The 26306-nt window shown below is 36.4% G+C and overlaps 1 protein-coding gene across 1 annotated transcript in view; it reads left to right on the top strand.

Annotated features, from left to right (window-relative positions):
* The window catches only part of NAALADL2 (N-acetylated alpha-linked acidic dipeptidase-like 2), a gene marked incomplete at its 5' end in the record, with an annotated part of 171305 nt that overhangs the window by 97005 nt on the left and 47994 nt on the right, over window positions 1-26306 (top strand). Inside the window, one exon of the mRNA XM_008947550.1 lies at window positions 8429-8524. Within this exon, the coding sequence (XP_008945798.1) occupies window positions 8429-8524 (96 nt within the window). The remainder of the gene's footprint in view (window positions 1-8428; window positions 8525-26306) is intronic.

The following is a 26306-nucleotide window of genomic DNA, read 5'->3' as shown; positions in this document are numbered from 1 at the left end:
TTCCAGATTTCTGGCTTAGGCTGCTTCCTCCTACTTAAACTGCTGATTCTGCTTTTGGTTTAAAAAGCATCAAGGGAAGTCTCTAGAGAGGACTAAAGCTCTGCAAGTATCCAGTTGTCTTAAAAGTTGCCTTCTTTGTGCTGTGATCTGTGAATTTATAGCTTTACAGAGATTTTTCAATTCACTTACTAATGAAAGCAGAAGATGCTAATTTAGAGGAGATGAGAGAAAAGTGCTTATATTCTTTTTCTGTCTGATGACTATTGGCTTGAGGTTTTCTGGCTACAATTGAGTTGAATAATAAAATAAATTATGCAGCAGTGATTCCAGTTCTGCCTCTTCTGTTTTCTGTGTAGACTGCTTTGACAAGCCTTGGTTATTTTTTTGTCCAGCATCTGGTGATATCACAAGGTCAGTGTGCATCTTTACCAGAACATTAAATGAGAAAATATGTGTGATTTTGTTTCTTTTCTAAAAGTTCTTCAGTAAACTGAAATGGTAAAAATACCAAAGAAAAACCTTTTGTCAGGAACTTCTTCTGAACTGCCCGTTTTCACAAAGTAGGGTCATTCTCACTTTGAATGAGATTTTTGACACACATTACAAAGTAGCAACTGTAAAGCTTTGCTTTCTAAAAATAATTCAAAAGCCTACACATTTTATGTCTTTAGTTTCATTTAAATAGTAACCGGTGAAAACTAACTTTCATATAACTTTATAATCCTTTGTGGATTTTGGGTGAGAATATTTAATTAGACGTCAAGAGCATTTGCTACAAAGGGAAGAGTCAGGCTACTAGTGAGAGGGAGAAATGCTTTATGCCATACATTAATGCCTCGTGTTATTCCACTGATTCAGTTTAACCCATGCATTAGAGAAGCACACTTCAGCTTCAGTATGTTCTATGCTAGATAATCTACTTTTTCAGTATATCTCTTTAAAAACCTGCTTCAGTCTGCATACTCCCAAACTAAAAGTATTCCAGATAGCTGATGTTAATCCATAGTTTAGTCTATGAAATGCCCTTTCCATAACTCTTCTTTTGATCCATCTTGCAGTCAAACCTCTGGTTCAATCTCCTACACCCTGCTGGGAAAAAAAGGAAACAGAGGAGAGTTGGTCTCCTTTAGCCTAGCTGAGGTGGAACACCTGTTTCACAAAGGAATACAATTGTATATTTGCTGCCAAGACACCATATGCCAATTGCTTGACTTAGAGTAAAATGGAAGAAGGAATTAGTGAAAGCCTGCAGCGCAGATTTCAGAAGTATTTTGTTCTGCTCACTGCTCTCTCTTTTATCTTTCTTTAGACAGGGTTTTCTTCATGCTGACAAATTTTTGGCAATGGTTTTGAATACAGATGCAGACAAGTCCTCATGCAATTGTGAGCCTCTGGATTTCTGGGTAATAGTTCTGGGCCCTAGCATAACTCTATAGTGTGCACTCTGCAGGTGAATTCAACCTCCCAAGTAAACTTGTTTCCCAGGTTGATTCTGAAGGTGAGCACTCACTGCTTTGTGTTTTAGTGACCAGACACCATATGTTTGTGTGTCCCCCTCAGGTTGCTGCAGTCCTCCTCTTCATGATGTTGTAGTACAAAAAGCAGAAAAGAGTAAAACAGGTTAATAGCTTGTAGAACAGATGCAGCATATATATGTGTATGTGGACAAGCAACAGATTATAGTCTCATGTCTGGTGGAGCAGAAGCTTTATACCTCTAAATTCTCTACTATACATTATTCTTGTGTCTAGGTGAAGAAATTAAATAGCTTTCTCTTGTCTTTGATCCTTCTTTTGTGTATGTGCTCTGCAGACTTTAGCAGTGCTAGGTTAGCATGGCTTTGCTAAGTGGGTCATTTTGTACTTTTGTGGGCCTACTCTGTGGCCTACCCATACAAATTTCAGAAGGATTTTTGGTCTCGCTGCTTGCTCTTTGTTCTGCCTTCCTAAGTCTTTTACTTCTGTGCAGTACAAAGTTGGTGGCGCAAATATTGTGAAGTGCTGAAGGGCAAAGCTGGCACAAATATGGACAATACAGACAAATATTAACATAAATGAAGTCAAACTGATTAAAAACCATTAGTCTAAAGACTGTTTTTCTCAGACTGAGTTTTATTGCAGAGTGGAGAAACCTCCACTGCATGTTACTTTCAAAAAAAATCAAAACATTCTGGAGGTATCTGTGTATCATTCACCAGGTCAAGGACAGAGGGCTGTTTTCTTATAAACATGGGGGAATATTCAACAGACACGAAAAATCTGTTTAGGTGTGGAATAAAAGCATATTAAGAAGTTATCAGTTACATAATTCAAATGTCCTAACTGGTACTTAAACTGTTTCTAAAGGAATAGTAAAGAAAACTGGACCCTTTGTTGTCAATGCAGCCTTTTCATGGCCTAGTAAAGAAAATTGTTTGTTGTACATACCACAGAATTATTTCCAGTTCTAGGACTGTGTGTGGTAAAATTTGATTGAATTTTTTTTTTTTTTCCTCCATGACAGCAGTAGATCTCTAAAGAATGTCTTGGTATTTAGTCTATTTTACATTAAATCACCAGGAGTGCCATGGGATATATTCGTGATATAATATGCAGTGGTTGAAAGTATGCATATAAATCAAAGGCATGCTATAAGACAGTACATAAGGAATGGTAAGTTTAGTAACTTCAGAAAGTGAAGCTTTCTGTTCACTTAATTATTTGAGTAGGGATAAGGTAAGTTAGTAAAATGACTCTAATAAATCAGAGGTGAATTTTAGTGCAAGTGTTCATCATAAATAAGCAAGAGTAAGCCAGGTTTGGGGTGGTTTGTTGTTTTTTTTTTTTTTTCCCTGCATTTTCGATCCCCATTTAATTGATTCATAAATCAATTAATTACTGTCATGGGAGTTGAGGGCAGCAGGAAATTGAGTTCAAATTAAAAAGAAAAGGGGGCAATTTGTTTTAAAATTGAAAGTTGTATGTTCAATCGAAGTTTAATCAGAAGTGACCTATTATTTGAAAAGTGGAACATCAATGTCTTTCTAATTTCACAGAATGCTTCATTAAATGAGCATTGAAAAGATCAGGTTAACTTGATCATTCCAAAAGGGTTTTTGGAAGCCCACTTCCAAATATATTATATGCTTTTTCATTTTTGCTCTTCTTGAAGAGCTCATAGAGAAACCAAATCATTACACTGGGAATTCATGGATTATTGACATGATTCCTTGATTTTTCAGACTCTATGCTAAAAACGTGCTTCCTATCAGAAGATCAAACACTCTTTATCCATTTGGATATCTATGTACCTAAAGAACAATTTACAAAAGGCATTACACAGCAAGGAGAAAATTTTCAAAGACATGACTGGAAGTTAGGCCTCCTAAATTTTGGTCTGTCTCACAGTGGTCTGACCTTGAAAACGTTTTTCACATATTGATACCATCTTGAGAGCTCCACAATACGTAGACCACTCTGCACGTTGTACAAAGAGGGGGTGATACTGGTGCCTGATTAGAAATGAAGGCAGATGAATTTTGCTCAGGCAGTGAGTGTGGGAGAGTACAAGGACTGCAACTCTTACTGTGGGTGGAAAAGAATGAATAATATCATAATTTTTAGTGCTCTGCATCAGTATGTCTTTTTCTTAATGTGTATTTAATAGAAATTTTCTTAGCAAATTGCTGTTTAAAAAAAAAGAAAAACCACGCTTCCTTGTTACTGTGAGCTTGCTGAAAGAATAAATGAGGAGTCTGATTTTCTTGCTGTTGAAAAGTGTTGTTCTTGCTGTTAAATGCTGAGAGATACTCTTGAAATGTCATCTAGACTCACATCTCTGCCATGTGCTCCCTGGGATAAGGGGCTTCTATTACTTGGAAAGTTCAGGCAGCTTTCTCTGATGAGCATAGTGCTTGAAAGACAATATAAAGCAAGAGGAACAGAATATGTTTGCCTTTCTAGTAGCTTATGGAGGTGTCCTTTATGAAAAGAAAAAAAAAAGGAAATACTGTTGTATTAAACATTTTACTTTATAAGTGCAGAGCAAGATATTTCAGGTGTCAGTAAGTTACTTTGAGACACTAATCTTGGATTAACTTTTTGCAAGTATTATCTGTCTGTACGCATAGAAAAATAAATGTTATCTATAAATATGTATGAATATATGAATTTGTAATAATTTGTTTTGTTTCATATTCACTCCATAGAAAATGCTTTGTTTTCTGGGTGGAAAGCTTAATCATGCAAAAATACTTAAGCCTGTGTAAAGCAGTGATTCTGTTTGACTCCTTTTCAAAATCTTAGTAAGCAAGATCTTGATTCCATCTTGAGCAAAATGACTTGCCACTTGTGATGACAAAATACGTTTTCATTTATTTGCTGATCATTACTTAGGTCATGTTCCATTCCAAGGCAGCAGCTGAGGCAGTAGCAAAGCCTACCTGTTTACCTTGCTCAGCTGCTGTGGTCTCAACTAGGTTGGAAGGCTTTGGAAGGAGGATTGGTTGTTCAGTAGCTTTTGGAGAAGGAACATACTAATCTGGGGGAGTTTCCCAGAGCATAGACATGGCAAACAAAAGAGGAAGCAACTAGGCTGGTGTGAGAGGGAGACAGTAATAAAAATCAAAACGACCCTCAAACCTTTCAACACAGAAGAGACTTATGAGAAGAGCAGGGAGCATATTCATTTTCTGACCACAAGACAGGCAGAAAAAAAACCCTACCACTCTTCCTAAGGATCCTAGTAGCGTCTGTGCTGAATTTGTTGCAAAATCAAAAGTCATTGGATGGTTGCTGGGCTGAGAAGGAACCTGAAGATAATGACTTCTTGTGCAGAGAAACAACAGGCAGAAGTTATTTACAAAGTGGTTTTCATTTTGTTGTACTTTCGCTTTTTAATAAATGCCGTTGTCCTGGATCAGTTCTCATAAAATCTAGTTTTAAAGAAGAATCAGATTTATCTTTTCAGGTGTTTGCCGTCAGGAAGGTACCAGGTCTGATCCATATCACAGCTCCAGCTTACTTGGGAGTCACACCACTCACTTGTATAATTCAAACACTTAAAGCCTGGTAATTATTTCCATTGAAATGAGGGCATCTAAATTAAGGGAATGGGTATGAATGTATACTTTCAGTGTTTGTGTCTCTCACCACTGAATGTGAGTTTAGGATAACTAGAATCCTAACCTGTGCTCCATAGGTGTGTGTCTAGAGTAGGGTGCACTAAAAGCCAGCTGAAGCAGCGTTTCCCTGCTTCACAGGCATCTGATCCATCAAGTTCTAAATTCCAGAGAAAGAATATTTGTCTAGATGGAGCGATAATCTGATCTTGTCTAGCAAATCTAATTCAGAAATCATTTCCTTCACTGACTCTCAGGAAGGTACTCAAGAATGAATATAAGTAATGTAATTCTTTTCAAATTATTGATTGCAATTATGTGAACGATGATGAACAGCATTAGCACCACGACAGCGGAATGACAGCATTCCTCAGCTTCCCCCCAGTCGAACGACAAGGCTCTGTAAACTAGCGTGCAAACTTTAAACAAGGATGAGTAGGTGTTGTGAATTAACCTTGAAGTATATACTTTATTTTTATAATAAATGACTTTGTGAGTCTTCTCCCTGAGATCTAAAAAAATAAACCAAGTTTTCTGAAGGTAGGAATGACTTCATTTATTATTCTGATACTGATACTTCTGTGACAAATTGCACAACACAGATGCATCACTGAAGACAGAAACTTGCTAATTGTTTTGGGGTTTGGGTGGGGCTTTTTTTGTTTGTTTGTTTGTTTTTGTTTTGGTTTTGTTTGTGGTTTTTTTTTGTGTGTGTGTGTGGGTTTTTTTGTTTGTTTGTTTGGTTGGTTTTTTTTTTTTTTTTTCAAGAAAGTGGTTGGAGCTTACTACCAGAAATAATCTCTGGAAGTGTATGAAAATACTGACAGAATATTGATTATGGAGGCATTAATTTGTAGAAAAAAAAATAACAAGCAAACTTAGCTTTTTGAGAGGGACCTTTGATGGAGTTTTCTTGAACATGTCTGTGTCACACTGTTCAAAGAACCTTAATTTAGCTGTGAATGCACTAGCTCAGGAGGTGGATTGAGCGTCCATTGATTGAGGAGGTGGATTGAGCAAATCTCATCCCTGATATTATTATAATGCATTTGTGTAAGAATGGTGCTTGGGCATCATTGTCAGGTTTAATAACACTAACAAGGGGCTTGACTTCTTGTGAATACAGAGTATGAGTGTTTTTTGGAGCACAGGGACAGAAACTGTTGAAGATCAATATAAATCAAGAGGAATAAACTTAAGAAATGTTAGTCTAGTAGATGCAGGAAGTTGGTGTTTGAAAAGCGCCTGCTTCCAGAACATTGTCAATATTGCCTTAGAGTCTGGGAAATACTCTAAATCAGAAAACTTACTCATCTTAAATACAGCACCATGGGCTTCTGTGAATTTTTTTTGGAATTCAGTCTGAAAAGACTAGACATTTTTCAAAATTGTTTTCATAGAGATGTGATCATAGTATAATCTCATGATGATTTAGGCATCTCTGATCCAGGCATATTGTCAGCTTCTTATTGCTGCTAGTACTATTTTATACGTAAATCCATAGAACATAAAAATTGCACTCAGAACTGGGGTACTCTCTTATTGAGTCCTCTGTAAAGCTTCAGAACTAACGTATATAAAATGTTATGATTATGAATCTGGCAAAATATATTCATTTCATAAGTCACAGTCCTCTGCTTAAGTTTTCTTAATGGATACGTTTTCTTTTATTACTGTCCCTCTCCAGATAAAACCAGTGGCATTAATAGATGCATGCAAAATGTTGATTCTAGGACTAGCCTGACTTAATCTGAGACTGGATACTTCCCTAGAGATTCTGCCAGGGCTGTCAAATAAAGGACAAGACTAGTTTTCCAGCACTCAGATGCAAGCACATGCTGCAAGGAAGTATGTTAATGAGAGGCTTGTAGTCCCTTGGCAGTCCCCAATCGATCCCTCTAGGAAGCCTGTCTGTGACTATACACGGCACGCACTGCATTGTACACGAAATACAAAATAGAATAAAGGACCTTAGGATATTCTGGCTAAACACAGTCATATATTTAGGTGCTGGCATCCAAAATTAAAAACAAAACCCAGAATAAGATTCATGGATGAGGAAAGATTCAGGCTTTCTAAAAGGAGATACAAGATAGTATTATGCTAAACTTAGTTTTGGTTACTATTGTTTGGCAGAGGCCTTGAGGTGAAATTTTGTTCCTCTTCAGGCTGCAGGTAAATGCAGTGGATGCATCTCTAGTTATTTGTGCATCAGAAGAGTATGTTTAAAATAACTGCTCGTAGCTGGTACCTTTTAGAATGGTATGATACTCATGCACTGACACATCCTCCTGCTGATATCTGAAATAATTTTGGGCATAGCTTCCATGCTTTTTTTGCTGAAACTTGTTGCTGTTGGTGAACAGTGAGTGTATTCCAAGAATGCTTACCAAGTTGAGTATCTCCATCCATCAAGGTGCACCTCTGCACCTGTTTATACCAGGGGGGGATTAGATGGGCTGTAGGTCCCTAGCTGTTCCGAGAGGGGCTGTTCAGGTCATGCCTAAAGACCAAAACTAGAGGCACTCCAAAAAAAGCAAGGGTAATTTTAGGATATGTGTATCAGGAGTTATAGGGATGTGGAGGAAGATTTTTCTTTTCAGATTAGTTTCTGGCTTATTATACCAGGTTCAGGAACACAGGTTTAAGATAATTCCCATTTTAGGCATCTGTGCACCTTTGAGGCTTGGGTTTTTATTTTGTGTTTTGCATTTTTTCAGGCTACACCTGAGTATCAGTTTGTTGTTTCCTTGTGGCAGGAAATATGCAACCTAACTTCTTGCTTTCTTACATTACAAGAAGAGGTGAACATCTTGTACAAATAATGTATTGTTTGCCTAGTGTTAGAAAGAGTGGTCAGCCTAACAGATATAATTCTAGGGAACTGACCTCGTGTTATGTAGATAGTATTACTGTATATGGAAGTAGGGTGGTTGCAGAAGCTGAAGGTATATTCTTTGATTATTGTGTTTACATTTCTTCTGAAGACTAAATCATAATGAATACGAATAATAAAATGTCTGATTTTCGCCTAGCTCAAAATAAAGTCTGTGCGGATATTTTTTTCTCCTTCTAGGCGAATTTTTAGCTGCTTTGGGGAGCATAATTACAAAGACAACTGCTATTCCAGAAAGTCGTAACACTTAGGAGTTTTTTTTCCCTCTTTCATGGACTTGGAATCAGTTAATTAGATCAGGCAAATAAGTTTAATAATTGACAAAACTTAAGAACAACTTGAAGGAGTTTTCAACCTGTGAACAAAATCCAATAAGGATTTGAAGGAGGAAATCAATGAGTAATCCTAAAAGGCTTCTTATTTCTTTCTCACAGAATTCTAGCTTTCTCTCAGAAGCTCTTTTTCCTGTACATACAACAAAAACTGAAGAGCTGGATCCCTCCTTCAGCCTGCACGAGACCATTGCAAAGGTAACGGAAACAGATCTCATGTATACGTGCCTTCCTTCACATGGCCAAATTTTCAATAGTTAATACTTTTGAAAGATAATCTATTTTTTTCCAGTTGATACTTGAATGTAGTTAAAAGTTGTGGAGTTTCTTTCACTGAGATGCACTTTGGAATATCCTTTACTGTTGCATTGATCAACTTGTGGGCTCAAAACATTTTATGTGCAAATGCTTCACTTCATATGATTCGGCTGTATTTTGTATGGTTCACATTAAACTTCTTGGCATGAGTGCAGGGCATTGAGTCCCACTAGATGGTAGGAAGTAGCAAGTTTATTGTCATTTTGTTGGTGAAGAGGGCTGTCTGAGGGCGCCTTCACATCCACAGATACTTGGTTTTACAAGGTGTCACAGTGATGCTCACATGGGAGCAAGGGTTGGCCATCCCATGAGTCTGAAGAGTGCTGTGCAGAGGTGACACTCCCAAAGATAATGTGCTTTGACTCCTCTCCTATTGCTCCAATACAATACTACCTCCATGTTGCTTATTAATACAATAAAAATTACTCCTTGCTCTAAAGTGCTTTCTTCACTCTGTCCACTTAGCACACTTTCCACAAATAGATGTGACCACGAATGAATCCAACTTAATGGATTCATACACTTCATAATTGGATTTCTTATGAACCAGAGCTTAGTTGACCTCAGAAACAGATTTCTTTGTTTATTTGGAGCTACTTCTTTTGGAAAAGCAGCTGCTGTAGAAGCATTTCTTTTGGCAACAACAAAAATAAATTCACAAAGATCAGCAATGTGCAGATTTAGCATGTAGGCAGATCAGCATCTTGGGCAAATAGACAGTGACTGATCTTGGAGGTTTTTAGGTTTTTTTCGAGCTTGGAAGAGTCTGACAGTTCAGGAATAATCACAAGACCAGAGTCTTCTCTGAAATTCTTTTAATGGAACTGATGGGTTTTAAGCTATCCTTGATGCCAAAGTCACTGAAAAGATGCAACGAACTTCTTCCCAAATACTGAGGGAAGTAGGTATGTGATTATCTACTGCATAATTAAATTGTGATTTCCTAATTAGTGTGTGATGGGCTGTGTGTAATCTGAATAATCTGTATTTTATGTTTGCTCTATAGTGTTGACTAACACGGAAAAATATTTATTAGATAGTTTATCTGAAGCATTTGATCCTGTTTAAATGGTTACAAATTATTTTAAGTAGGTTCATTGAGCATTACAATTTTCTGTAATAAAACTTGATGAAGATTGCACTAGGATATGACTGTATTTCCATTTTGCTTTTCAGACTAGAGCCCAGGATGCTCTTATAAAGATAAATAGTATATGCAGCAGTGGAGTGAGATTCTCAGCTGGTATTTTTGTCATCTTTAAGTTAGCTTAGTTGGTCTTAAAGTAGTTTCTGAATAGCTTGAAGAGCAAAAGTTTTCTGAACTTGATCTATTGTTTACTCTTTTTTCTATAATTAGTTAATGAGGTTGTTACTTCTTGGTTCACCCCACTTCCCTCCTCAAGCTCTTTCTCAAGGTAACTAAGCCAGCCATTGTCCTTCCTTTCTCCTAGCAAGATAGGCTTTTACCTTCCTTTATCCTAGGCTTTGTCTTTTCCAATTTAAAAGTATTTTCTTTGGGTGAATGTCCAGAAATGTATGCAGTATTTTATCTAAGGCCATAGTATGGCTTTGTGTGGTAACATGTATCCAACTTCATACCTGAACTGATGTCATATCCCCTTTTCTGTGGTGAGATCTTCTTTCAGTCCTACATTTGATTTCAGTGGCTGCATGTTAGTGCAGATAAAGCTGCTGCATGTGTACTCTGAATTCTAAAGACGCATCTTATTTTAGAAATTTTTAATCTGAAACTGATTTCCATGCTTTGGGCAACCTAGAAGGTTGCTGGGGCTTTAGTGGTGGTGGTTTTTCCTGTCTGCATTATCAAAACTCTGAATATGTTCTCTCTATACTGCACATATATCCATTCTCAGTGTGAACCCTTTAAGGCAGAAAAAGCTTAAAGTTTAATTTCTCTGAAAAGAAAAAACACCTATCAGTTCAAGTTTAACAAAAACATCTATAATTACTAAAAAAAAGCAAATGCAAGCCACATGGAGATACAAATCTTTTAAACGATACCTTTTCTACACCATTCAATTGTTGATGAGTTAATGAGTTATCCATGGTCAGTGTGTGAGTGCTAGCAGGATTCTCTGTATTACACTGTGCACCTCTTATCTTTGAGCTAGTATAGCTAAAAATAAATGGTTTTATTTGAGTGAAAGAGAAATGCATAAAAAAGAGAGGCATTACATATCCTGAAATACCATTTCATTGTGTGTCTTTGAAAGCAGGGGTTTTAACTTTTATAAGCAAGCTAAAACACTTTATTTCTAAGTTGCAAAACCAAGTTGTATTAATGAAAGTGTAGAAATTCTGATGCAAAAAAAACCCCCTTAGTTGGTGTGATCAAGACTTAATATCTTACTGTAGTCTTTAAAGGAAAAATATTTCTTGGATATAGGATTTAAAGGACATACTCTAATTTATTTAGTTAACTAAGCACTCTTAATGGTGTTCCTTAATCTGAAATCATCCTATTATCATTGTGGTGCTCTGAAGAGATGAGACCACCTTACATCTTCAAAAGATCATAAATCTCTAGCTTTATATTAAAATACTCATATTTGCAAAATAATCCATGGTGAGAAATCAGCTTGTAGTAAGAATTTACACTCTTCTGTTGGAAGTTAACGCTCCTCAACATGCCAGCTGTGTCTGCTCTATTGCAGTTGCAAAGTATCACAACCACTTCAGAAATGTTAATGTTTCATTTCAAAAGACTATTCACACAAAACTTTTTTATGTTAAAAGAAATTAAATATTCAAATATAATAAAATCAAGATCTGTTCATTTAGCTTTTTTTTTGTTGTTGTTGGAAATGGTTTATGAAAGTACTTGAAACTGTAATGTCTTATTCTTTCTTGAGACCAATCTCTCTTAATCTTAAATTTTTTTCATGCTGTGAAAATGCTGTGTTCTCACCTGCTTTATCCAGATTGTTGTTTACAGAGCGAGAGTAGCACAAAACCCTGTAAACCAGCTAAAATTACTTGGAAGACTATGAAAATTCATGCCATTGATGAAGTTTTCCATAGATTATAGATGTTGAAGTCGTAGAAAGCTCAAGTTGAGTAAAGACCTGTGAGGTTTTGAAGATACAACTCTTGGTAAATAGGCCCAAAATATTTTAATTCTGTAGCTGATAGCTTATTATTGTTGTCTGAAGTTAAGCAACATTCTGCCATATGCAAACTAAACATTTTGTGATCTTTAGAGGCCTGGTACAAGCTAGGGCCTAGACCTAGGACGTAATACACTGTGTTCATATATTAATGTAATTCCTTCTATTTCAGTGATTGTTAATTTGACTATAGTACCCATGTGTAAAAAGAATTTATTTTAAGCAATAGTTTTTATTTCCAGTAATAACCCTTGAATTTTGTTTCCTTTGGCAAATCTTAATGGCCAAATAAAAATCTGTTTAAAAAGGAAAAAAAAAAAATCATTGTTTCACAGCACTGAAAAAATCCATTTTCCATATGTTAGAAGCACGTATTTTGTAGCTGCTTATGTGAGAGACTTTGTGTTTAAAATTAGAGTCTCAGTTCCTCTAGCGACCAGCTGAGACCTGATCTGACTGACTCTGCATCTGTTGGAACATGCACAGTAACTGGTATTTTTGAGACACAGTTGGTATATATTCCTTAAGCTATACTTACTTTGTTATGTGAAATTGAGGTTTGGGAACAGAAAAAGTTGAATTCAATGCAAGAAGGCATACTGGTGCTGGATGGTCGTTACTGTAGGAGGAATATTTACTAAATTGAGATTTATTAATTCAGACCTAGCAGTGGAGATGTTACAGATGTTGAAATATCTGGAGAAAAAAATTGAAATACCTGAAAAAAGCAAGTGTTAAGAAGTAACATCTATTGCCCAATTTCTTGTTGATAGATTTATAGCGAAGGAGGGTTCGACTTGGTTTGGGTCTTTTTGTGTATTTGAGTAGGTGCGGACAAAACAATTTATCCAAGATGATTAATAGTTTATGTTATTCTTGATTGACATAAAGCCTCCAGAGTAGGAATAGTCTCACTAGATAAGAACAAACGTCCATTTGGTACAGAAGGCTACCACTGGTAGTAACAAGGAGTAGATATCTTCAGGAATATTTAAAATCAGGGAATTGCAGCATGATACTTTCTCCAGTATACTTTCCCACTTACTGTCAGTTGTTAGTGCAGTATTTCTTAGGCTCATAATCATACCCCTGCACCAATTTCCAACTGTGTTCCATGTGTAGTTGTCTATGCCCTTTTTAAATTCATTTGTGTTCTGACTTCTGTAACATCCCATAGCAACATTTCCCACAATTTCATCCCCCACTCCTTGCCTTACTTTATAGTTGCTGCTTGTTTATCTCATTAGGCTTTTTTTATACCTTGGCATGAGAAATAATAAACAAACTTGCTGTTTACTTTTTGATACTTTTTTTTTCCTTCCTAAACTGTATTCTGAGTGTAATAACCAGTTTGAACTGTCCTCATAGGTAAGTCATTCCTGCCTAATAAGATGTTACCTCTGCACTTATGCTGTTCTGTGGCATTTTTTTGGTTTTAAGGCAATTAGAGCTATGTACCATGTTCAGTCACTATGAATGTAAAGACTGTCTACGATATTTTCCTTGGTAATTTTCAGTATTCTGTTGGTCTTTTAGAGTGCTGGTTTTTATTAACTGTTCGTGATGACGTGAATATTTCTTTCTTCAGTGATATGAGCTAATAAATACATCCTTATTGCTTGTGTATACTCTTAAGTTGTTTTCTCCTGTGTGCATCTCTTCATATTTTCCCATTTTGTAGGATTAAAAGGTCAAAAAGGAATCAAAGAATGAGTATCTTTCAGTCTTGGTAGCAGAGGTGTGCTTAGTGTCCAGTTTGATGAAACTCATCTGACACTGCATATCACTTGCAGTGTACTTTGGTTATATGGCCACAGAACCTGGTGGAGAAGCTTATGGTGGTTTTGGCAGGAAATTATTTGAGGCTTTTCATCTCTCTGAGGGAAACTGGGCTTTAAGGGATTTTTTTTCTATGTGAATGGCTTGATACTAAGTAATAGTGGAAAAATTTCAACATATATCTTTTCGCCAGGTTCAGTGTAATCAGCTACTTGTGGCTTGTGCTCTCTGAAGACAATAGATACCTTAATTTCATGAATTCTTTGGAAAGGAGGACATTGCCAAATGTAGCAGGTAAAATGAATGAGAAATGTGCTATTAAGGAGATAGGTCCTTAATCTGAGTTCTTAGAAGATATAATTTGTTAGAGCACTCATCAGATCTATTTATCTTAGATCTTGGCACTTTAAAGGTGGATTTAGGGTAGATTTCTGCAAGGCCCAGGCTGATCTGAAAGATTCAGAGGAGAAATATGTAGCATCCTAGTGGTGAAGAACCAAAACATTCAGTATAACAGATGGTCACAGTACAGAATTCAGTGGTATCTGAAGTGAGATTTGCAGACCTTATAATTTCAGGTGTGTTTTATAATACATTTATCAAGTATAAAAATAGAGAAATGTGTGCCTGTGTAGCAAAGAATGGATTTTCCCATCAGACCCAAGTCAGGTGAACTCCATTGTTACCAAGTGCATACTTAGAAAAGTATGTGCTGTTTTTCAGTGAGTTTAATCAATGTTATTCAGCACAGTGTTTCATGGTAACTAGTCAATTGGAGTTATTAACAAGTTTGAAAATACTTTTGTGTTATTAGATAAGCTCACTGGAGTAGCCTAATGAGACTTAGATTATGGAGTTCTAAAAGCTTTAATGGCAGTCCCCCAACAGGCAGTGCCACTGGAGCCACTTACCCAGTATCAGCCATGGAATAATAATAATCTTTTATTGATTTTTACTTTGGCAAGCACCAAAGTGTTGAGAAGTATGCCAGAAGTGACATAATTGGTTTTATGATGAGTTATGGGTGGTGACAGAAAACTCTTGAGAAAATGAGTAGTGATCCTGATTGTTCTACTCTTCAATTATGGAACTGCATAAAGTAGATCTACCTACCATAATGCAATTAGCTGCTAAACATTAAATAAAACAACAATAAGGGTGACTCTCTTCAGTTCTAGAGGAAATAAGGCTTTTTGTGTAACATACTGTACTATTTCCGTTATTTTTTTAAATGCAAACACTTCAAAAAAGGTGACAGGCAGTTTCTTTTTTGAAGCAAGTGGAATGAAAAGTACTGGGCTGCAGGACAGTTGGTAAATGAAATTCACATTTTGACAGGAATGTTGATTTGAGGAATTCTGTAACAGTATCATGCTGCTGTGTCCCTTTGAAGCACAGCAAGGATATATATTCCCATAGTCTAATCCCGTTAATTCTCTAATACAAGTTTGGGAATACCCATTTCTCATGGCAATGCAATGTTATCCATAACTTTGTTAGTTCCTTTCTCTGTAATCTCCCTAAAATAAAAATCTGTGGTTTGGTGAATGCTACTTCTGGTAAATACCTTCATCTTCCTGCACAGTATCTGCAAATGAAGTCTTTTTTTTTTATATGTTTCTGTATTGCAAGAGCTAAAAGTAACTATGGAGATACATATATATAACTGATACATGAGATTGCCATAGATCATTGAAATACTAAGGTTATGAAAGATAATATAACATATCTAAATTAACATGAAGATGGCAAAGCCTTACAATCCCAAACACTGAGTGCGTATTTTGAATCAGTAGAATACTACCGTGAGAACAGTATAATGCTGTTTCTTGTCAAGAGTTCAGAGTCAACCCAAAATCTCAGTGTAGTCGACCAGCTTGAAATTTCTTTGCATTTCACTGAAGCATCTGCTGTAGCTTTGGCAGGGGTGCAATCCCCATAATATCAGATGGAAACACTTTCATAAACCGTGTCTATGTTGCAGAGTTTTACCAGAAACGTTTCTGCCAGTCTATTATTTCTGGTGTAGCTCAACAGGGTACATTCACATTTGTGTGTTGTTCCCACTACACCGCGCTCTTTTTGTTATAAGATAGGTCCTAAAAAAGCTGTGTAGCATTGTGCTTACGTATCCCAGTGGCCTCAGCATCAAGGCAGCTGTTCATCTGGATTTCAACTGATGTTCTTGTGGTTTCATTTCCTCTGTGTAGAACCAGAGGATCTGGCAGAATTATTTAAGAGTTCCAGACAGTATAGAGACAATATTATTCCAGTCAGAGTTACAGCACTTAAAGTAGTAAAGTGCTTGTATGGCACATGCAGAACAAATCTGAAATATTCAGAGAAGTCCAATGTACCCAAGTATATTGGATGGCCAAGACAAGCCCAGAAAACACTTTTATCCATGCATGACCCAGGCAGATACATGGCTGCCTTCCCCCACATAACTGTGTGGTGTTCTAAGTGGAAATTTTTGCTGTATGCCATGATTTCCAGCATGAAAGTTTGACTTTAGATTGTCAGTTTTCACAGGTAATTTCTCCAAGTAACTTTCTTCAGTGGTATATTCCTTTTGAGGTAATTTTTAGAATTCCTGTCTTCAGTCTCATTTGCCAGACTTCCACATCATTTCTTAGTTTCTTCATCATCATACTTCCAAAGACAGGAGTACTGCACAGACAAACAGAATTCTCATGTTTTTTTCAAGACAAATTGTTATGATTATCCAAGCCTCAAGCCCCTGTGGACCAGAGGCAGGTGACAGAATTGCTGAATGAAGTTAACATAACAGACACACAGTTCTCAGAGTATGAAGTGAGAACCAAGCTGGGAGATGTGATCAATATCCATATTTGAAACAATCCACTGTTGATACTAAATTTTTAGATGTGGAGTTTGTGCTTGTCTTGAATATTTTGGAATTGTCTGTGGTATTGTTTAGATGCTCTGTCACAGGTAAAAGCACCTGCATGTTGTTTTTTTTTGCCTGAGAAATTGCAGGATGACCTGGGGCATCTCTTAATTTCTCTATTTGTCTTCCCACAGCTGGCAGCAGTTCATGGTGTTTCAGCAGCTCTCATCTGCCCTAAGGTGATGTAGCAGTATAGGTGCAGTGTGATGCACTCATTGCCAGATAGGCTCTTCATAACTTAAATGACTTGCTTTGCTTTACGGATCAGCTTCTCCTACTGGTTCTGAGCATCTTACTGGTATTTACAGTTTAATGGTATTTGAGATGTGCAAAGAACTGCATTGCGTGTAGTGATAGTCTGGCTGAATTCACACAAAACCAAATGCCTGAAATTTTCTGCAAATCAGCACAGGCATATTTCACGGAAATTGTTTGATTTATCACATATTCTCTTAAACACACAAGTGAGAGTTTTTGCTCTACCTTTAGCCTTTTTGCATGAAAGAACATATAATCCAGATCAAAAAGAGGGTAAATATAAACCTGCTGCAAACTGCCTTCTAACGATGTGTATTTTATTCTGTAGCTATTGTCAGCAGCAATACAAACAAGAGAAAATCTGGCGATGTAAACTAGCACAGCTACTTCAGGGATGCTGTATGAATAGTGGTGAGCAGGGTCATAACAGCCTTCAAAGGAAAAAGAGCTGTCTGGGGATTTTCTCAGCATTAGATGTGAAAGAGGTGACTTTGCTGCTAAAGACATGAGGTCTTCTGACAGACAGTCATACTGTGTTTGGCCAGACAGCATATTCTCTATCTGCTCTAGCCTAGATGGGTAGGTATGCTTGGAATTTTGCAGTAGTTCTTTGTTCCTGAAAGCAAGTAGCCTCAAGGACTCTTGTACTTTATACTTGAACTCTGACGGATAAAGACTAGGTAATAAAAATAAGCTGAAATTGCAGAACCCTTAGTAAAAATTTGATGAACCACCTGCACTGTCCAACACAACTTCACTTGGTTCAATCAGGTTTTAAAAAACAATCAGATTCCCCCGAGCCTCTAAAATTTTTCACATCTTCCCTACTAATAACTCCTTCAAAACAGAAACATTACAGGACAGAACTAATTCCAGTTTCTCTTGTGCCATTTTTTCATGAAGTTGTGGAAAGATGTCAAGACTCGTGTATTCCAAGATTGTTTCTGGGGTTCTGAGCAGCTAGAATTAAATATTTTCAGCTTAGAGAACTCTGACAATTACGCAAATATCAAAATAACCAGGAAACTGTGGCTTCAATAAACAAGCTGAATGAACAAGAAAACATAGCCATCATTAGTAGTGTGATTCGTGTAGAAACCATTCCCATGGATTGTCTGTGTACAGACCTGTTTCATTCTGACTATCAAGAGAGAATTAGTTCCATATTCCTTAAATAGTTTTGATGTCACAGCAAGACTGTGTGTTCTTTAAAAATAGTTAGCACTGGCTTCTGTCAGAATGTTTCTTAACCAGATTGCTGTTTAGAACCACACAGTTCCTGAATTCCTGGTTTAGATGTAAATTTTACTCAGTTTCTCTCAAGATTTGTGTGCCAACTGTCAGTGAAATAGAAAAAAAAAATCATATGCGTCATTTTTTAAGCTAGAGTTGCAATTTAATTGAAGTAAGCACATACATGTCAACTCCATTTGATTCAGTGAAAACTCAGGATAAACACGTAAGTTCATACATAATGTATAATTTTAAATCTTATGATAGAAACTCAAGATCTGTGTTGTTTATACATCTTATGGAAGACATTTTTTACTCCAAATTACAGAACTCTGACTAAGCAAAAGAAGTTAAGGTAGAAATGAGAGGAAGCACTGTTTAATTCCTGTTTTGTGTACAAGAAAGTGAAATGTCATCAGTCAAAAATGGTACTTACAATAACTGAGCAACTACTTCATCTCCTCACCTGGATCCAGCATTAACCTGCAGGATCTGGTGATGTGTCTGACACTGTAGACAAAGACTGGGGCATATTTCAAAGTTCAAGCTGAATTTCTGAAATTGGAATTTAGCGTGCATTTGGGATTTGCTGGAATTTCAACTGCTGGCTGTGACAGGCTAGGCATTATTCTATGTACTGCAGCCATGCGAGCACCTGTGTCAGTGGGACTCACCTGGCTTGGAAAGAAGTTACACTGTCTTTTCGTTTATTATTATTTGTTGTTTTCTGGTGGTTGATGATCATGACTGTACAAAGAATCCACTGCATATTTACTGCACGAGTCAGATGGTTACTTCCAATTTGTCTATTAGTAGCTTTGTACTGTGTGATGAGAAAATTTATTTTATATCCATTGTTTTTCTTTTGAAAACTTGTTATGAGAGATATCAAACAATTTGACATGTGCATGCATTATTTTAAGAAATGCCAACAAGTATGGTTATAGAATCATTTGATTTATATTCAACCACTGAAATCCAACAACTGAAAAAAACAAATCTGAAGCTTGCTACTCTAATAGATAGGAATATGCCCGAGGTTATTGGAATTTTCCCCTGTATTTCACACTACCCTGTTCTTTACACACTTAGTTACTGACTTTATCAGAGTATAATTTTATTATTCTGTTCTTTAGCATCAGTATTACCATGGGTATTTGTTATTGATTAACAAATACTTCATCTGCCAAGATTCAATCTTTATTCTTGGCATAAATGTACTGAATTTGTTGGCTGTGCAAGGAAGATGAGTAGTTCTTTATACATGACACTCACATTCTAGGGGGTTAGTTCCTTTGAGTACTCTAAAAATATCTTATCTGTTGTATTAACTCACTGTATTAGCTCTTTTCTGTCTTCAGGTCGTTTGACAAAGGTGTCAAATCAGATTATCTTTCCTCACAGCGTGCCTCTTAAAACACTAAGGTTCTACTAACAATAAAGTAGTAATGACTTTTTTTTTTTTTTTTTCATTTAATATAGTCAAATATGCATATGAGTGAATATGAGGTAAAGTCAACGGAACTTAAGTATGTACTTATAAAGTGCTTTTTAACAAGAGATGGAATTAGCTGTTAAAGTACTATGAATTAATTAATTGGTTTTGCAAACAACGTGCAGAAATACCTGGGGAAATACAATAGCTAAAATGTGTATTTATTTGTTAATTATTTTTTTAGACCATACTTATGACTTCCTCTGGTTTACAGTTGTAAATGATTTGTCTTTATTTTATTCTGTGGCATAACTACAGACACATTGGAACTTCACAGATGCTGAAGGTTTCCCTCGTGAGCTCAGTCCTGAATTCAAAACCAGGTTTTCAAGAGTTTTGTTTCTCTTAAGGCAACTTAAAGTGTCAGATTTTCCCAGGAGCCTTGGCCCAATCAACAGTTTAAAATCTTGTCTTTAAAAGTTGACACCTATTTTAGCATCAAACTGATACCATCCTCTGGTGGTACTAGAGGAACCATCCTCTGGTGCTGAGCATTTCTTGGGATTCTGGCCATCCAGAGAGGGAAGTATAACACTAAAATTAACTATCTGTGCAAGGGATAGGAAGAAATACATGTCCTGTAAAAAAGCTCTTAAGAACCAACCTGTTATGCTCAGAGTTGGGGGATACCTGCAGGAACCCAATAGTAAAAATGAATCATAGAATCCTTTAGGTTGGAAGAGACCTTTAAGATCATCAAGTCCAACCATTAAGCCAACACTACTAAGTCCTCTGCTAAAACAGATCAGAATCTGTCAGGGCTGGAAGGGACCACAAGGATCACCCAGTTCCAACCCCTCTGCCATGAGCAGGGACACCTCCCACTAGATCAGGCTGTCTAGAGCCTCATCCAGCCTGGCCTTAAAGACCCCCAGGGATGGAGCCTCAACCACCTCCCTGGGCAACCCATTCCAGGGTCTCTGGTACCACTCTCGTGGTGAAGAACTTCTTCCTCACTTCCAGCCTGAATCTACCCACTTCCAGCTTTGTTTCTAGACATTCCCCTAGTCCTGTCATTACCCAATAGCCTAAAAAGGTCCCTCCCCAGCTTTCCTGTAGGCCCCCTTAAGATACTGGAAGGCCACAATAAGGTCACCACAGAGCCTTCTCTTCTCCAGACTGAACAGCCCCAACTCTCTCAGTCTATCCTCATAGGAGAGCTGCTCCAGCCCTCAGATCATTCTCGTGGCCCTTCTGTGGACACGCTCCAGCAGGTCCACGTCCCTCTTGTAATGGGGGCTCCAGAACTGGATGCAGTACTCCAGGTGGGGTCTCACCAGAGCAGAGTAGAGGGGGAGAATCACAAACTTAGGTCTGAAAAAAAAATTCTTGAGCCTGAACAAAGACTGCTTCCTAGAGCAGTCTTTTTTGGGATGTGGAGCTCTAACTCTGCTGCAAAGCACAGAACCTCCAAGAATTACCTTTGTTCTACATCAACACTATATAATGTAACAGGCTTATACATTGTGGAAGCTTGAACTGCTACTTATCACACTAACCTGTGGGATAGAAATATACACTCCTTCTTTTCATTATTCTGTTTCCAGAATCAGTGAAACTCTCAGATTCTTTCTCTGCATCTTCATTGTTAGGGGTGTATGATACACGTGTCTGGAATGGCACTACAGCACATTTTAGGTAATGGAAATTGTGGGTTTGAGTCCTTCAAGCCACAGAAGGAAAGGAAGTGATCCAGAGGTTATAAAAGTTTGAATATAAGAGAAAGGTGATTCTGTAAATCCTTCTAAATATTTTTCAGATTAAATGTAAATTTTCTGTTAAAAAGACTTATTAAATTTTGGGCAGTTAGCTCTTGATTCCTAGTCAAGAGCCAAAATAAAAAGCTGGAACTTCAGGTTTCAATATGGTGCACCATGAAATTCTCTACTTGAATTTCACAGTCATTGTGGCACTAATAGGAGTGACTGGATCTGTTTCAAAAGCCCTACCCTTTGAGGCCTTCAGTGCAGATGTGCTATGAAAATCTGATGACAGTGGCAGATAATCTTAATTTGAAATTCTTGTTCTGAATTGTTTTCTAACTCTGCTTGTATATGAGAAACCTGTTGTACTCTGTGATAAAAATCTTACAGATAATTTTGTAACATGGTCTAGCATAGAAGCTGTAGTTTGCTCTTGTCCTTTGTTGTTTTGTTGTTTTTTTTTTTTTTTTTTATTGTCTCCTGGTGTGTGGTTATGCAGGTGTTTAGGTCAGGTGTAACTGAAAAAGTTGTGTGTCTGCTAAGGGGTATAAAGTGAAGGATAGCATAATCAGCATGGATGAAGATAGTCTTTTTAAATGCAATTAGACAATGCAAAGAAATTTTGTAAAGTGCAAAAGTTGTGAGACGAAACTAGTAAACACTTTTAAAAAAAAATCATGATCCATTAGGAAAAGAAGATAATCTGGAGGTATTACAAAACCCCAGGAAGAACATCTTGTTTATTGATCTGTTTTTATTGCAAGCATAGTCAATAACAATTAAAAAATACTGCCAGTTTACTGAGACACTCCAACATTAAAGCAACTAAAAGTAGACCAATTAACATTACACTAAGGATAGGTGATTACACTTATGCTAAAATTATAAAATTAGTGGAAGTGTCTTTCAGAGAATTGTGGATTGAAGATCCTATGTCTGAAACAATGGGGATGATTAAATGGTTTCTTCTTATTTTGGTAGGTACAAGGTCATCTTGGAATAACATCAGAGAGTTTGGTTTTATGATCTGTTCAGCACCTGTGAGAAAAGCAAGGTTCTGTGAAGCCGTGATTATGGGTTGAAGCACTGTCTGTATCCCTGTTTAAAGTCTCTGAGCCTAAAACCAGATCTTAGTTCAGTTATGTTACAGAAGTGAGTAGCTCTCTACCCTGGACAATAAGTGATAACCACACTGGAAGTTTAGTCCAAGCATGTAGTGTAGGGCACCAAAACCCACCTTCTTAGGTGCATTCCAACTGAAGAAAGGTCACTGTCTAATGATGGAAGGGGGCTTTCTGGCTGCCAGAGTTGATAAGAGTGTTCCCACATGGATAGCAAGAAGGAGCAGAGACAGTTAAGCTTGGACTCCTGCTGGTCAGTTTTGCCTTCAGGACGTAGGAGTTCAGGTATCATCCTTTCCATTTCCATTTAAGTCGAACAGAATATTAAAGTCTGTGTGTTGACATAATGCACATGAGATTTAGTCAACCAGCAGAGGTAATGACCCCATCCACCAGCAGTTCCTTAGGCCAGGGGCTGGATATTTTCTTTAGCACACTAACCATAAAACCAAAGGAATATAAAAGATGTGCTTTCTTACAGTGGAAATTATATTTCTATTTCAATAAGCAGAGATCATATACTAGCTATGAAGCTATTTTTTATTTTAATAACTTCTTGTAAAACTAATGGCCAGGAGTTTCATAAATTGCAGCCTAATTTCAACCATGCACATATAATACTGATTTTCAAAGATACAGCATCTGTATTATTTATTGAAAAAAATTTCATTCAACTTCTTTACTAATATTAAAAAGTGCAGCATTTGGACCTAAAAATGTTTTAAGAAAAGAGTACAGTAACCAATAAAAGAAAAAGCAACATTTCAGAAGGAAAGAAGGAGAGAAGTTGGTCTGGAGTAATGGCGTAGTATATTCTAGTATGCTACAGTCTTTTCCTCATGTAAAAATAATATGATTGTGTAGAAATAGAGATACAGTTTTATTGTTAACCTTATTTTGAAGAAATTTATTTCCTGAATGATACTTCTTTTAAAGAATCAGTCATGAAAAAGTAGTTTTCTTATCATTATGTGATAATTCTTCAACCTCAGAGTTCTTGTCTTTTCAGTAGATGAAAGGATAGCCCATTTATTTTGTTGCTTAGATATATTGGTAGTAAGTGTACCTGGATAATGCATGTGTATATTCCGAGATAATTGTATATCCTACTTAATCTACTTTAAATTGTTACAGATAAGCAGGAAAATAATATATGTGCTTCTGTCTTAGAAGTATGAAACTCTGAGGGGAGAACATTGGCTTTCGTGTGACAAAATTGTTCTAATTCCTAAATAGCCAAATAAATAGCAATACTTTGGCACCTGACTGATGTGGATGATAAGACTATTTACTTCAAATTTCATGATGAAGTATTTTTTCTGATCAAATTGAATGTGAACTTTGCGATTACTTTTTTTTTTAAATAGCTTATGCTACCTTCCTGTCATTCTGTTGGGGCCAGGAAAGTGCAGGTTTTGTTATAGGGTAATTAAACTGACAAATATGTAAATGCATACTGACACAATTCATCAATATATGTTGTATTCAAAGGAGAGCAAATTGCCCAAAGATCATAGCCTCCACAGCCATTTATCTTAAACTTGCCTGGATAGGGAGAATGACAGGGCTAAGTCATCAAAATTCGTGAAAGCTCATTGGGATTTCAGAGCATCCCATAAAAAAAATGGGCTGTGCATTCAAGGCAAAATGAAAATTGGCATGTAGTAAGGATGATGCAAGTCAGGACTGTCGGAAATGACTGCTTTTTTTCAGATATGGTATCTAAGTATGAAAATAATTGATTATAAACTGATTATAATTCTTTTAGAGTGAATGTAACATGTTACAGTAAAACACACTCCCTTTCTGATCAACAGCATAGAGTCAGCAAGTCTGTTTTAAGGTGGAGTGAGGTAACTTTACAGATTTCAATTCAGCTTGGATAAGGGTTCAAAATTTCTGATGTTTAAGTAACTCAGGGGAAACATTTGGGCAGTGACTCTCAGCAAAATAGCCTTCCCCGATTGCTTACTAGCCCAATCTTCTTGTAAAAAATGTCAACCAAAAATTAACCACTGAGATCACAGATTGTTACTTGGAGTTGTCTCTTTTTTTTTTTTTTTTGGTAACAGACATAAAAATATGATTTTTGGATTTGATTTTCTTAATGAATTTTTAAGTGTTTGTGGTTGTTTGGTTTTGTTTTGTTTGTTTTTTTTTTTTTTTTTTTTAATTAAAGCATTTAGTTGGCAAAACTAAGTTGGCAAAATTATGCTTCTCTTAGCTTATCTGAACTGTGTGTACAGACACACACTCTGTACAAAATCCAAATACTTTAACAGAAAAAAAAAGAGATGTTACTAAGCATTGTCTACTCAGTGATATTTTCTGTATTTTTATAAGATATTTTAAATGTAACACAGTTTTTAAAATATCTTAAAAATAATACTCAAAAATAATACTCAATCACTTCTGCTCCAATTAGCTTATTGTTTCACTGCTTAAGGATTCTAGGGGTTATATTGCTTTTGTTTGTTTGTTTTTTACAAATGCCTTTACAACACAAAGGTGGAGGCTGAATAATTGTTGAAGTGTTTTGTATATCTTTTTGAGGAATCTGATTTTAAATGACATTGTTGCATCTGTCAAGGGGCCAGCTTGTGCTAATCATTCATGTTTTGTTTTTTAAAACTCATGATTAGTACCCTCTGTGAGATAAATGGACCTGATGTAAACAGATGAGCCCAGATCTGATTTCCATTGTAATACAAATTCACCGTACTTTGGTGGCATTCACTCTGGCTTCAGCCAGGATAAGAGCCAATGGTCTACATGAAGTGTGCATATAAAGAAAAATACTGGTCAGATTTTTAGCTGATCATAAAGAGTTTGAGTCCATAAGCTCAGATGCACTCTCAGATTTTCAGGTGCAAAATGAAAGGCAGGAGCTGAACATATAATACCTTATATTTAAAAATAAAATGTGTAATTTTCTCATGCTTTATAAGCATAAGACCTATTTGGGAATTAAATTAAAAGCCGTATTCTGCATCCCATCAGTAATCATCCAGTCCTGTACTGCATTGATATTGCTATGCTTGAGAGGGGAATTCAGTCCCAGCTTAAAAGGAAGCAGAAGAGCACTCAAAAGGCTAAATACTTATATTTATGCAACTGAAAAACTTGATTAGGCTCAGTGGCATAAATGCCCTCTTACAGAAATTCTAGGTTTCACAAAAAAAGCAATATTGATCAAATCACTATAAAGAGACATAAAGTTCCTTTTTATCATCTTTTATTTTCACTTATAATATGGAGAACTTGTATGAGCAGAGCTTGTGGCTCACCACGCTATGACCTTTCCTTTTTGGATTTTGTTCTGTGATGAGAGGATTTGGTAAATGAAGATTTTAATAGAAAGTTTGCATATTATAAGCAATTCTATAATTAAAATAAAAACTAATTTATATAAGTACTTAAAGATGCAATAACCTAAAAAGTTTTACTGTTACATATCTTGGTTTTAATTTAATTTACTTACCTTACTGTGGAAGAACACTATTGGAATTTAAGTTTTCTGTTCAACCTTTTTCCTATTTTTAGAAGTGTCTCAGAAAAAGTAAAAAATTCTTAAAACAAGAAATGCTTTCTTCCTCCTGTCTTTGATACATCACTTCTGATTTGCTACTTTTTCCCTTCCTGTCACCTATATTCCATCAAATTCCAAGCTGAATGACAAGTTCTTAGCACCTGCTGTTGGCATAGGATTTTCCAAAGACTTTGAAAATAAGGTAATAATTAAGATCATCAAAACTATCCATCAGTGGAATGTTGCTGACTTTATAGTTTTACAATTCCCCTAAGCCAATCTGTTTGCTACCACAGAGTGAGCAAGATTAAGTTCTATCTGACTAAAAAGTAATTATTTGGGTTTGTTGTTGGTTTTGCTTTAGGGGTTTGTTTTGTTTTCAGGTCTCAGATCTGATTTGCCATAGAAACTTTAGTGCCTGTGTAGGGATGACAGTGAGAACTGCATGCAGAAAGAAGCACAGAAGCAGTGACTTCAGCAACAGCATAATTTTTGATAGGCTTTG

Source organism: Merops nubicus, unplaced genomic scaffold (genome assembly GCF_000691845.1).
Source record: "Merops nubicus isolate BGI_N331 unplaced genomic scaffold, ASM69184v1 scaffold589, whole genome shotgun sequence".
Classification (NCBI taxonomy): domain Eukaryota; kingdom Metazoa; phylum Chordata; class Aves; order Coraciiformes; family Meropidae; genus Merops; species Merops nubicus.
This window is presented reverse-complemented; position numbering and strand designations above follow the sequence as displayed.